The 12,428-nt window shown below is 40.4% G+C and overlaps 2 protein-coding genes and 1 long non-coding RNA gene across 3 annotated transcripts; 1 reads left to right on the top strand and 2 right to left on the bottom strand.

The window, feature by feature from the left end:
* Positions 1–88: 88 nt before the first annotated feature.
* On the bottom strand, positions 89–6,712 carry pkd2l1 (polycystic kidney disease 2-like 1). The gene is made up of 15 exons (XM_022196298.2): positions 6,337–6,712; positions 4,931–5,044; positions 4,028–4,155; positions 3,670–3,923; positions 3,359–3,583; positions 3,052–3,280; positions 2,799–2,969; positions 2,533–2,714; positions 2,320–2,440; positions 2,141–2,239; positions 1,931–2,052; positions 1,737–1,854; positions 1,481–1,614; positions 1,230–1,371; positions 89–1,055 (listed from the first exon to the last, which is right to left on the bottom strand). The coding sequence occupies exons 1-15, from the start codon at positions 6,608–6,610 to the stop codon at positions 936–938; spliced, it is 2,433 nt and encodes an 810-aa protein (XP_022051990.2). The 5' UTR covers positions 6,611–6,712; the 3' UTR covers positions 89–935.
* Positions 957–11,842, top strand: LOC110952662 (uncharacterized). Its single transcript, XR_007947140.1, has 2 exons — positions 957–1,065; positions 10,429–11,842. It is a non-coding gene; the product is annotated as an uncharacterized LOC110952662 (long non-coding RNA).
* Positions 9,382–10,422, bottom strand: atoh7 (atonal bHLH transcription factor 7). Its single transcript, XM_022196310.2, has one exon. The coding sequence runs from the start codon at positions 10,261–10,263 to the stop codon at positions 9,832–9,834; it is 432 nt and encodes a 143-aa protein (XP_022052002.1). The 5' UTR covers positions 10,264–10,422; the 3' UTR covers positions 9,382–9,831.
* Positions 11,843–12,428: the final 586 nt, after the last annotated feature.

Genomic DNA, 12,428 nt, shown 5'->3' with positions numbered 1-12,428 from the left:
AGTAAATCTACAAGACACAGTAAAAGACATATTTAACAGGTGTTTAACTGGATGTATGTACCATCTAAATTTTAAACATCCTGGGCAGCACATACTTTTAATACATTTGCTCATTTGCAGTATTATTGGAAAGTGGTTGAACCACTTCACTGAACTGTATAAACAGCTTTGAACAACTGTAATGCGAATATAATAAACATTAAATGACAGATATTAACCCCTTGATGCCTGTTGTCACGAATTCGCAACACACCACTTTCATTCAGACTGCAGCAGAGATAGTGTCCATCCCCCCAATGCCGGTTTGTGCATATTCAGTACGGACTCCAGAACCTTTTGCAAGCACTGGTTTGTCATAGGACCTAATTATCTGTGTTCTATGTTCTGTATGTAATATATAAATTAACAATCTGTACTTACTTTAGCATCAGCTGGAAAGCAAACACGTTTTTCATTTAATTGTAAATTAAATTCAGGTGTCAAGGCGTTAAGTGGCATATACACTGCCTAATATTGGATTATGTTGCTTCACTTTTATTTACCTACTGCTAAATATACACCCCCTGTCAAAAGTTTTGAGACACTTTCTGATTCAAATAAATTAGAACCCATCTCAAAACGTTTGACAGGGGGTGTATGTATAAATTCCACCAATAATGCATAGATTTACAGTCAGGTCTCACCTACAACATTGTAGTTTTCTATATATCTGAGCTTAAACTTTAACCAGTTTGTAATATTAGCTCTAGTGCATTTGCCTAGTAAGCAAAGAATTTGAAAAATATGTATACAGTACGTATTTCAATTAAATGAGTGTTAGTTTGAATATTACCATGATTAGCTGATCTCATCAGCTAATTGTTGCTTTCAGCCAGAAGTATTTGGACATTGTAGTTGTGTCTCCAGATAAATCGCGGCTCTGTTTCTCAGGTGAATCACATACGACAGTCGAATGTGGAGTTGGAGTCAACGGCTGGTTTTCTGGATGACATCTCGGCCTTCGTTTCTCTGTCCACACAAACCAGGACAGGGACGTCTGAGGCGGTTTCATCTCTCTGGATAGGGGTATTTCAAAATGAATCATTCAGTATTCATGAGAATAAAATTAAGAAACTCAGTTCTAACTTGCTGGAATGAAAGTAGTAGGCATATTACACAGCTTCAATATACTTTTCAGTCTTTGCAAAGCAAGTCCTTGCTGTTTAATATTTGATGCACTCAAAACTCACATCATTTTTGGGCACAGGCAGTTTCCCTGCTGTTTCATTTCCTTTAGCTTTCTCTTGTAATCCCAATTTCTCCATAATCACCTCGATCCTGGCTGTGATACCTGCTACAGAGCTTTCAAGCTGGAGAACCTGTCTGGCCAGTCTGTTATTGAGAGAAAAGGGTCATTTAGAATCTGGCTGAAGTCCATTATGATGAAATTCAAAACAGTTACTTCAACATCTTTCACGAATCAAACATAGATGTTTCCCACCTTAGAAACTGTTCTCGATCCACAAAGTTTTGACTGGACTGACTCTTTTGCTCGTTGGATGTGACAGGGGGCTTCTCAAGTAATTCTTTGTTATAATTCATCCCAAGATTGTTGAGTTCAGCACTAAGAGCATCCTGGCAAAAATGAAAGAAAACAGCTTTGTCATTTCACTTTAATTCTTAGTCATTTACTTTAGCCCTTATCCAAACTGAATCATTACATTTGGCTTGCCATTTATTTCAAGTATTAGACAAACCCTCTTTTGCTTCAGCTCAATTTTCATCCTGTCTTGTTCATCCTCATCTAGAATTTGGTTCCCATCGCGGTCAAACTGTGAGAAGGCTGCAGTGATTTCATGATCAGCATGTCCCATCCTGCAAAACCATCAGAGCGGTGAGACTTTAATGCTAAAATGAGCACATGAGCTTCCTTTTAACTTTTCTCACTTACTCTTTAAGAGCGTCCCTGAAGTCCTTGAATTCGATTTCCCCAGATCCAGAGTGTAAAGCTTTCTGAACATCCGATATTTTCTCTTTTTTAAGTTTCAGCTTCATAAACGTCTTCGTATAGCTCTGAATTACAAGAAAAAAATCGAGCCTTGTAATCCATTATTCAAAAATGTGTCTGGTTTTACGCTGACCTGGTTGAATTTGCCTTTACCTGCTTAATGATGTCAGTAAACTGCAGCTCGTCTTTCTGTGACGAGAGCTCCTCTTTCACCTCTGAATATGTGTCATTTATGATGGCCAGAAACATGTTCTGAGGGAAGAAGACATTTTATGCAGCTGCTCAGATTAATAATTTCAAACTCAAGCGTGTTGTGAAGCAGAATGACTTACCAGCAGAACAAAGAAAACAAAGAACACATAAGTTATGAAGTAGATTGGCCCAAGAACTCTGTTTGCACGGTCAATGGCATCATAGTCAAAGTCTCCAAGAATAATTCTGAACTGTGTGAAGCTGCAGGGGTTAAAAAACATGATAAAGACTGATGTATGAATGCTAATTTTAGTGAAATATTTCCCGCTGCTGTTGCTTTCAACACTACTTACATGCACTTTCCGAAGGTGCTGAAAGATTCAACCTCAGTCCCAAAGAGCAAATACCCAAGTTGAGCATAAGCAAAGAACACGATGAAGAACATGATGGCAAATCCCAAGATGTCTTTAGCACATCGACCCAGTGTGGAGGACAGCTGAGTCATAGTCTTATTAAAACTAATGTACTTGAAAACCTGCAAGGATGAGAAACAGAAATGTTCTGGGGAATGGCACCGGAGCCCAATAATTTCCAGCCAAGTAATGTAAGCCAAGTTTACCTTGATCCAAGCGAAGAACAGGTTCACCGCGTTCATGTTGTTGTACTGTGTTTGCCAGAACGCTAGAAACTCAAAGTCAGCATAGATACCAGGTTGTTCGAGCAGTTTTCCAAGCAACTTGTCAACCTTGACGGTTCGGAAGATATTGAATATGATGGCAACGATGGCGAGCTGGAACAGAGAACAATGGTACTTCTATAAGGCTAAGAAAAAAAAGTTGTTCTCCAATTAGATAAGAGTTACATTTTCTTACCATTATGACAACAATATCTAGTATGTTCCAGATGCTTTTGAAGTAGGAGAACTTGTGTATTCGCAGCTCAAGAATCTCCTCCACAATGTAATAGAGGATGAACACACAGAAGACCATCTCACAGCCGAGGATGAAGTAATCCCAGGTGGTGATGTAGCGAATCAGTTTGACCGTCCTGATCTGGTAGGAAGGGATCGCCCCACCAGTTGCTGGGAATTCAACCAGCAGCCTGAAAGACGCAGAGAACATTGATCAAACATTAGATGGGTGCCAAGCAGTGGGTGAAGTTCTCAGCGACGCTCCTCACCTGATGACACAGAACATGTTGATGTTTGCGTTGTACGTGGAGAAATCAATGAAGACCGCTCTGGTTCCTCGGTCCAGCCAGAGGTTGTCCAGCAGTTCTGTCAGTGTGTCGGCGCTCTCCTCTTTGGTCCGATTCAGGTCTTGGTAGTATCCGGCTCCACTGTAGGTGGTCAGCAGGCCCCAGTGAGAGGAACCTCTGATTTCTTTCTCTGTGTGGTAGGTCCAGCTGCAGAAGAATAAAGCACAGAAACAGCTCAGAAGAATGCTGCATACCACTGCTTCACTTCTGGTATAGGACAGTGATCAGCTTACGCAGTGCCATTAATGAGACCAAAACTGAAGTCGTCCTCCTTCTTATCGTTGTACACATCAAAACATCCCGAGATCTCATCTACGAAGTCATTGTGGACCTTGCAGGAGTTGTTTTTGATCTTGATCTGCCTCATCCTGGGGACTCCCAGCAGCATGTTCTCATAGTAGATGAAGGACTGGTCCTTGTTGTCCAGGGACTGGTTATTGTACCATTTAGTCCAGTAGAGGCCGTCCAGTAATGGGCCCTGGGCATACTGTTCATAGAAAGAAAGAGGATGCAGTTTGATTTGCACTTCTTTTTCATGATCTCATTACATAAGTAATGTCTCACTGTGGTGAATATGAAGGAAAAACTCACAGTCCAGAAGTCAGCCATGGTGCTAATGGACTGAAACTTGACCCCGCCTTCACCGGCTGTATTCACAAACAAGTCCGTCATGGCTTTAGTGTAATAATACGTGCTCGAGCTGGTCATACCGTATGTCACTGAAAGACAACATAACCACATTGTTACCGCCTGGTCATTGGTTCCTATCTGACTTTGCTCAGGCTCAACTCTAAACGTTGCTCCATTCAGCGGTCCAAGATAAGACAACCTCACACGCAAGGCCGCATTCAAGACTTGTTGTTTGGTAGTGCTTATGTGACAATGAAATAGATCCAGATAAGAGGCTGCGATTTGTTTGAAGAGAGAGCAATGCTGTCCTGACGCAAATAGCCTCATCAAACAATGTAAATCTAAGGCAGACAAAGAAACAAAGGATGAGGCCAAATGCTCTTATCGCTAAAAGGCAAGAGAGCAGTCCCCATGCTCCTTTCACTCCTAATGCTCAGCTGGACAATGGCTTTTAGAGAGGGAAAGGGCAACTGTTGTCTGTACTAAAGCAAAGGGGAAACAAATACTGTTTGTAAAAATTAGTTTGAAAGATACATAAGTAGACATAAGCTAATTAACACAGACACAAAAAACAACATGCATATTTCACCACTAATAAGGCTGTAATATGTTTAGTAATAAAACTCTATGAAACTTTGTCTCCTCTGTTACATAATTGGAATTACAGTGTTATTTCCATACTTTCATGACATAAATTAAATCCTGCATAGCATTTAAATGAGTGTAAAGCATGCATCTGAAGAGAGACTTAAATAATTACTTGCTAATGCTGTTTCGTCAGCCTAACTAACATAGTTGTGTCAGGATTAAACGCATTTCTTCAAAACTCAAAGAGCCTGGCATAGTTCATGATGATAAGCTTACAGAGGCATATGTCCACCAGGAACACCACGTAGACCAGTAACTCCCGTATAGTGGTTCGGACAAACAGTTCCCTGTTGTTTGAGGTGTTTTCGGTCAACGTTGTGCCCCACAGCCCTGTAAAAAAATCAGTGAAAGTCATCAGTTAACCCTCCTGTTGTCTTCACTTATGGGCACCCAAAGAAATATTGTTTCTTTCTCGGAAAATATCCCAAAATTCCCCAAATTTCTGAAAATTTGCAAAACCTTCAGGAAGAAAATTCCACTATTTCTTTAAAAGTTTCCCTTAAAATTTGTATTTAAAAAAAAAAATCCCGAAACTTTTCAAGAAAGTTCTTGTAAATATTTTCAAAAAATGAGAAAAAAAATCTTCTAAAAAAATTCTAAAAATATCTAAAATGATCACATATATATCAGTAAAACTTCTAATATTTTCTTTAAGAACATTTACAAAAAATAAACCAAAATCCAGCGAATTTCGCTGGATTTTGGGTGATTTTTTGTGTGAATATTCTTAAGAAACATTGTAAACATTTCTTTTTTTCCACCAAAAAATGTTCAAAAAATTTCCCAAAAATGTTGAAAATGTGGACATCAGAAGTTTCAAGGTGAATTTTTTATTTTTTTCCCCCACATTTTCAGACTTTAAAACGGGTCAATTTGACCCGCAGGACGACACGAGGCTTAATGTAATCATGATATGGATGTATATTTTGTGCAGTTTGTGAAGACCTATCATGCAGAAGGTAACTTTGACCCTGAGGAAAGATGGTTTACATCATCCATCCATTGTCTATACACGGCTTAAACCTCTGCATGGGCTGGAGTCTATCCCAGCTGACTTAGGATGAGGCAGGGTTCATCCTGGACAGGTCACCAGACTGTCACAGGGCTACACAGACAAATTCACAATCACACCTACAGTGGATTTAGAATAACCGATTAACCTCAGCATGTTTTTGTTCTGTGGGAGGATGCCAGAGAACCTGGTGAGAACAAACTTCACACAGAAAGATCCCAGGCCGACACATGAACTGTAGATCTTCAAGCTGTGAGACAACGGTGCTAACAATCTAGCCACCGTGCAGCTCTGTTCAGATCATTCAAGTACCATTTGTAAAAGTTAAAGTTTTGTAGTGCACTCCATTGTGGCTGAAAAATTATATCATAATGTGTCTCACAAACAAAAGAGAGAAAACAAATAAAGTGTGTTTAGCTTGGTTTATGTAATAATTTAGGTTAAAAATGGAGGTTGAATGGTATCAGTTGAATATACAGGCACAGGATACTGAAACATTAACTCAAAGTTTCCTGACTCAGCTGGGTTTTATTCATACTCATGAAACTGGTTTTACAGTTGATATCCAAACCAGAAATCCAGCTCGAAACTAGTCCAAGTGTGTTCCTACCTTTGATGAAAGAACAGCAGCCTCTTCGTTTTTCCGTCAGACCCAGATCAGTGGACGGTGGTTTCTCTGGGAACGGGCTCGGACTGTCCACTTTGTACATGCTGTCCATGGAGCCCTGGTAGAGGGGCTGGGGGTTGTAGATGGTGCTGACAGCCTTGGGAAGGGGTGGAGGGGAGCCACAGTAGCCCTGGTTCACCCAGGCCCCGTTACCCACGTTGTCCAGCTCCACCTGCCCGGTCAGGTGGCTCTCTGCCCGGTTGTTGAAGCTCTTCATGCTCCAAGACAAACCTGTGTTTCTGAATATCGACTGGTGATGTTTAGATCAGGGAGGAGAGAGATGTCCAGTCGTTTCGGCAGCTTCTGAACACCTGCTGGAGAGATGTTTATAAAGAGTGGATGACATAGGCTTTATGGAGGGAGGAGCTGCAGGTCCAGAGCTGTAGCTTATATAGTAATGGGACCACAGTGAGGTAGTCATGGCAGGTGCTGCTTGTGCATACTTGTATCCTGCTGTATATGGGCTCTTAGTGGACAATGCTTACCTCACATTCAAACTCATTAGACTGTGCATTTGATAAAATAACATTCAATCACTTTGCTACAATTCTACAATTTCATTTAGCAGACGCTTTTATCCAAAGTACATCTGAGAGTAGATACAGCACAAGCAAGGATCTAGTCAGGAGAAAACAACCTGGATAAGTGCCATCGAACAAGACAGATAGACTTTTTAAACCATGATCATCTCACTTACAGTCCTCTGCGTAAAATACAAGTTTATGAAGTTCACTTTCTAGCAGAAATCTCTACTATATCCACCTATAAAATGAGTGAAAATGTACTTCATCCAGCTAAACTGTTAGAAGGCTAAATAATTCAGCAGTTAAAAGACGTTTAATTTGTTTTGCCCTCTCAATTACTTCCATGCTGAGCACATTGTTGTCACTATTGATTACCAGCTCATCCAATAACGTGCTCCTATTGAGGAAATCAATTATTTGCATGTCGATTATATTCTCTGTCACCAACTGTTCACCACTTGTGGCTGAATTAATGAGGAGGGTAATTGCAGTGTCACTGACGGCCTCTGCCTCATTGTTGTTACGCACTTTTGACTCTGCTGTCTACTTATTTTTGGCATGCCAACTGTCAGAATACATTTATTAGGTATGCAAGCATTGTATGTGCCATATGAATCCCCGTGACCATCTGTATCAGTGTTTGGCACCTCGTCTATTGACTGTGGTTCTTCAGGCAAACCTTCAACAAACCTGCAACACTTAACACACACCCATTCAAGTGTTTTACACTACTTAAATACTTAATAGGTAAACTAATGGACATTTTAGCTACATTTCTTTTTTAGGGTTTGATTCATGTAATGTATTTACAGCCCGATCTCACGAGGATTCGTGAAACTGTCACGTAAGTTTTAGTTTCGGTTTCGTGCGCACCAACACGATTTCGTCATGTTTTTCGTGCCGCTCACCACGAAATGCGCACCAATGTATTTTAAACGGCGGACTTTTCGTGCCACCCAGAACGTATTTCAAACGAATGTGTGTATTATATTTTTAATGTAAAACCATGGCGAATCCAACGCTATATTTTGCATGACATCGTCCCTAACCATAACCCTAACCATAACCATAACCCGGTGGTACACTTACCTTTTTTTTTTTTTTTTTTTTTTTTTTTTTTTTTTCCCAATTTGCATAGGAATTTCAAGAATGTCCGGCGGCCGGCGGCCGCAAACGCGATCACACAAGCAGTATACGCCGATGGACAGCTTAGATCGTCATGAATCCGCTGGTATAAACCACTTTCAGCTGTGATTACCACAGCGGGTTTCGTTGTGAGCAACACGAAAAACATTTCGTGGTGAGCGGCACGAAAACATGACGAAATCGTGTTGGTGCGCACGAAAAAGAAACAAAAAATTTACGTAACAGTTTCACGAATCCCCGTGAGACCGTGTTGGTATTTACATAGAAGTCTATATATTTGTTGGCTTTTTTGTGGGCAGGTAGAGTGTTTAACCCAAACATATTGGAACATAATATGATCTAAATGTTCCACCCGAAGCTACAGGCTATTGAGATATGTTTAGTGTCATCATATTTGGACATTAAAGTTAATGCACTGCTGTAGATGTCTCCTACTTAATGCAGATAGAGTTTGGGTCCAGCTATGGGCGTTCATGCTTCAGCGGCTCTGAACAGAGCGATTACACACAGCCATTACCACACAATGGAGTTTAATTTCTGCTCCCCTGCTGAAGCCGTGGTGAGATCTGGCTTGCAGGCTTCCTTAATCTGCTGCGGCTTGTGCCACCTTTCAAACTGATTCAAATCTGTAATAATCACTTCTCAGCGGCTGGCGATGGCCATTTAAATCTGTAGCCATGTTGCTCCAACAGTCGCTGCTTGTATGGCATCCTGGTACATCTCTGCTTGTACCGGACTCAAAGAGTACAATACTTTTAAACCACAAGGGGTGTTATTTATGTAGAGAAAATGTAAGAATAGACCAGTTAAATAATTGTACCGAGTCTCAAAATAGTGTCTGTTGTTGGGCTTTTTTCCCCCCTCGGTGACGCTGAAGTGTCTTATCTCAAAGCACAGTGACTCTGGACAAAAAGGACGATTTATTCCCCATCCTGTCCTCTCTCTGGCTGAGAACTTGACACAAACAAGACAAAACATGCTGTAAATTATTTGACGTCCACAGTAACCCCTATTTTGACCACACGGTGATTTGTGATTTTACTGAAAGAGAAAATTGTGCAGTAAATGTTGCTCCTGTTCACTAGATTATTTAGAAATTAGTAGAGTAGTAGAATTAGAATCTTTCAGGTTTCTATTTTAAAAACATGAATATTCAGAGGATGAAAATGCTAATTCTGCCATCACATACAGTAGGTCACCATCACAGTAAGCTCATGACTGTAGCTAACAGAAAAGACAATAAAAACAAGAGAAACTGGTTTTCATACAAAATAATTTTAATTTTTGATGAAAAACTATAAACAAAATAGAGGTCTGTGAAAAATAACATCTATTTTTCAACTCTACAAGCATGCACTTTGACAAAAATAGTTCCATCTTGACTTCAACTGTGCTTTGAGACTACAATGATTTTCTCAGAATCCGTTGAACATTGCACAACATTTTAGGGCCATATCAAAATAAGTGATAAAAATACACCGTTGTCCGCATCTTTAGTACAATCTAATGGTCACTGTAAAGACACTACAGTTCTTTCATTGCTAGACTTTGAACAAAAATTTGCTCAACGCTGTCGGGTCTTCTAACAAAAATGACAGACTTCAAACTGAAACAGAAGCCTCTCCGATTGTCACACAAAGACTAAACAAATACAAAATGAAAGTAATGCAATACAAATGTATTTACTGTCTCCTGGATTGGAGGAAACATCTTCACATTGTCACTCACATCCAACAACATGACTGATCATCTGCCATATGGCAGCAACTTATGCGTGGACCTGATGGCTGTCGAACTGATAGGAGAACGATGAGTGGATGTAGTCCTGTTCGGCCGGAGAGTCGTACCTCATGAGACAGGAGTAGTTTTCAGGCTGCACACAGTCAAACTGCAGGTCCAGCCACTGTCTGTGAGGAGCATTGTGCCTCCTGGTGTCTGTCAGGATCCGGTTCAGGGCCATGATGTAGCTCAGAGCCATCTGCAGGGTTTCGTACTTGGACAGTTTCTTGTCTTGGCCCCACTGAGGTACCACTTTACGCAGACGATCAAAGGCTGTGTTCAAACCCTGCATCCTCTTCCTCTCTCTGGCGTTGGCAGCCATCCGTCGCCTCGTGGCCGTCTCGTACTTCTCTGGGCTCTTGGAGTCCAGCTCTGAGGACTCAGATCCAGAGTCGGTGCAGCTGGGTCGACGGGACTTCATGGTTTCTGTTTCAAGAATCAAACCGGTGGCTGTAGTCAGATCAGAAACACTCAGATGCAAATGAACAGATTTGTCATAAAAGTTTCTAGTTTCCAGGTTCTTCAAGGGTTCTTCTTTGTTTATTGTCCAGCTGAGTGTCCTTTGTGCTGATGTTTGTATCCCCAGGTGGTGGACAGTCCGAGGAGTCCAAGGTGTCTGTGATCCAGGAGACAGCAAGGGAGCAGCTTTTATAAAGCGGAGCGCATGAACAGGTGGCAGCAGGTGGAGTCCCCCTCCACCCCTTCCTCAATATTGCTCTTAGAGAAACACACCCATGCAGACTCATAAACACCCACTCTCAGCACACACACACACACACACACACTCGCACACACACACAGGCATATATACACACACTCTGCACACCCACAAACAAAACCTTAATGAAATTCCAATTATCTCGGGCTTCGCTCGGTGCCATGTGTCACAAACACCAAAAGTCTACCATCTGGTAGCTCAACTCACCACAGCTGATGATGCAAACCAACTTTTTATGACAAAAATTGTGGACATTTTGCAATTAAACTCACATTTCCCCTTTTAACTATTAAGAACTGAACTCTTAATTTAGCTTTCAATTAAACAGAATATTAATAAATGCAGTTTTAATAGAAAAGTAATTAATATATCAATCAGTGTTTTAAAAGTTCAAATGTTTACTCCTGAAATTTTGCATTTTTCTCTGTTCTTGCCTTTTTTTTAAAAAATATTTTGTGTCTCAGGCATTGTTTTATTGAACTATCACTCAGAAATGAGTCTGTGGATATCGTTACTTCATATCTTACTTTTTATGAATTAAATATGGAATATTTTAAAGCAGCTCAGCTTTAGGGTTATTAGGTTTCATTAGGATGCATAAGCCATCAAAAAGTTCCCTTTCACTTCTCATGTAATTGCTCACCATGTGATGAGAACTATAATCTGAGATTAGCCCGAGGCAACAGAAGTGTAAGTGTGGTCCGTAACCTGAGGGATTTTAACGGCACATTAAGGGATTATGGCTCTGAAACAATATGGACCAAGATGGTGTGAAGATTAAGGTTTTGGGCATCACTTTGTGCAGGTGTGCAAATGTTTAAACCTCCTCTTATCAGTGCCATGCTTCTAATGAATCACAGTATATAAAATGCATTAATGCTCCTTCTGTACTCGGGGTCACATGTGAAATAAATAATTGATCTGTTTAGTCGCCCGAGAAAATGAGACAGACAGAATAATTTGTCTGTCTGTCCGTCCCATCTGCCAACATTGAATTCTGTAATTCAGCAGGTTCCTGTGGCACAGAGACACAGTCGATAAACACAATAAGTAGAAGTTGAATCAGAATGACTACCTGGTCCTCAGTTTTACTGTTTTATTTGTTCTTCACGTGAATATTTTAATGTTATACCTTATTTTGTACTTTAAGTTAACTACTTTAAGACAAGCACATTTAATTTATCTATGTGTTCTCTTGCTTTTTCTTACTGTCACTTTGCTGCTGTGACATTGCAAATTTCCTGTTGTGGGACTAATAAAGGGTATTCTATTCTACATTTTACCTTCAGTTTATCTCACTTTTTGGATTAAGATTTTTATGACATATGAAGGCAAATCTTAGCTGAACTTCCTAGCGATATGAAAAGCCAAAAAAACACACATGGATGCATTAGTGATCTACATCCACTGACATAATATGCATAATTGTGTAGCATTCACAGGCACTGAAGCTAAGTCTTTTACATGACTTTAATGCAACTTTTATTGAGCTTAATTGGCTAAATGCTTTTTCCATTCTTTATTTTCTGGTGTCATCCTTTGTCAGGGGCGACATATAGCTCCTGTCACTGTGTATTGACAGACTCAAAGCTTGGGTGTAGAGCAGGTTATGAATGATTAATCACTGTCAGAGGCATAGAATAATGCCTCTCTCTGGTATTGGGTCATGCACGCAAGCTGATGCTGTCTGGTCATTTTGGGATGGACTGGTTAGCTGTGCAGTTAGGCATATAATCCCATCTACCAGTTGGTTCATTGATTACAGATTGATGTAGTTTGCCAGCTGCTGCTTGTCTTGTCTAAAGGGTTCGTCTCAGACGTGACTCTGCCCTTACGTGCCTTCCACCCATTTTTTTTCTTGGTAACCC

The sequence above is a fragment of the Acanthochromis polyacanthus genome, chromosome 15 (assembly GCF_021347895.1).
Source record: "Acanthochromis polyacanthus isolate Apoly-LR-REF ecotype Palm Island chromosome 15, KAUST_Apoly_ChrSc, whole genome shotgun sequence".
Taxonomy (NCBI): domain Eukaryota; kingdom Metazoa; phylum Chordata; class Actinopteri; family Pomacentridae; genus Acanthochromis; species Acanthochromis polyacanthus.
This window is presented reverse-complemented; position numbering and strand designations above follow the sequence as displayed.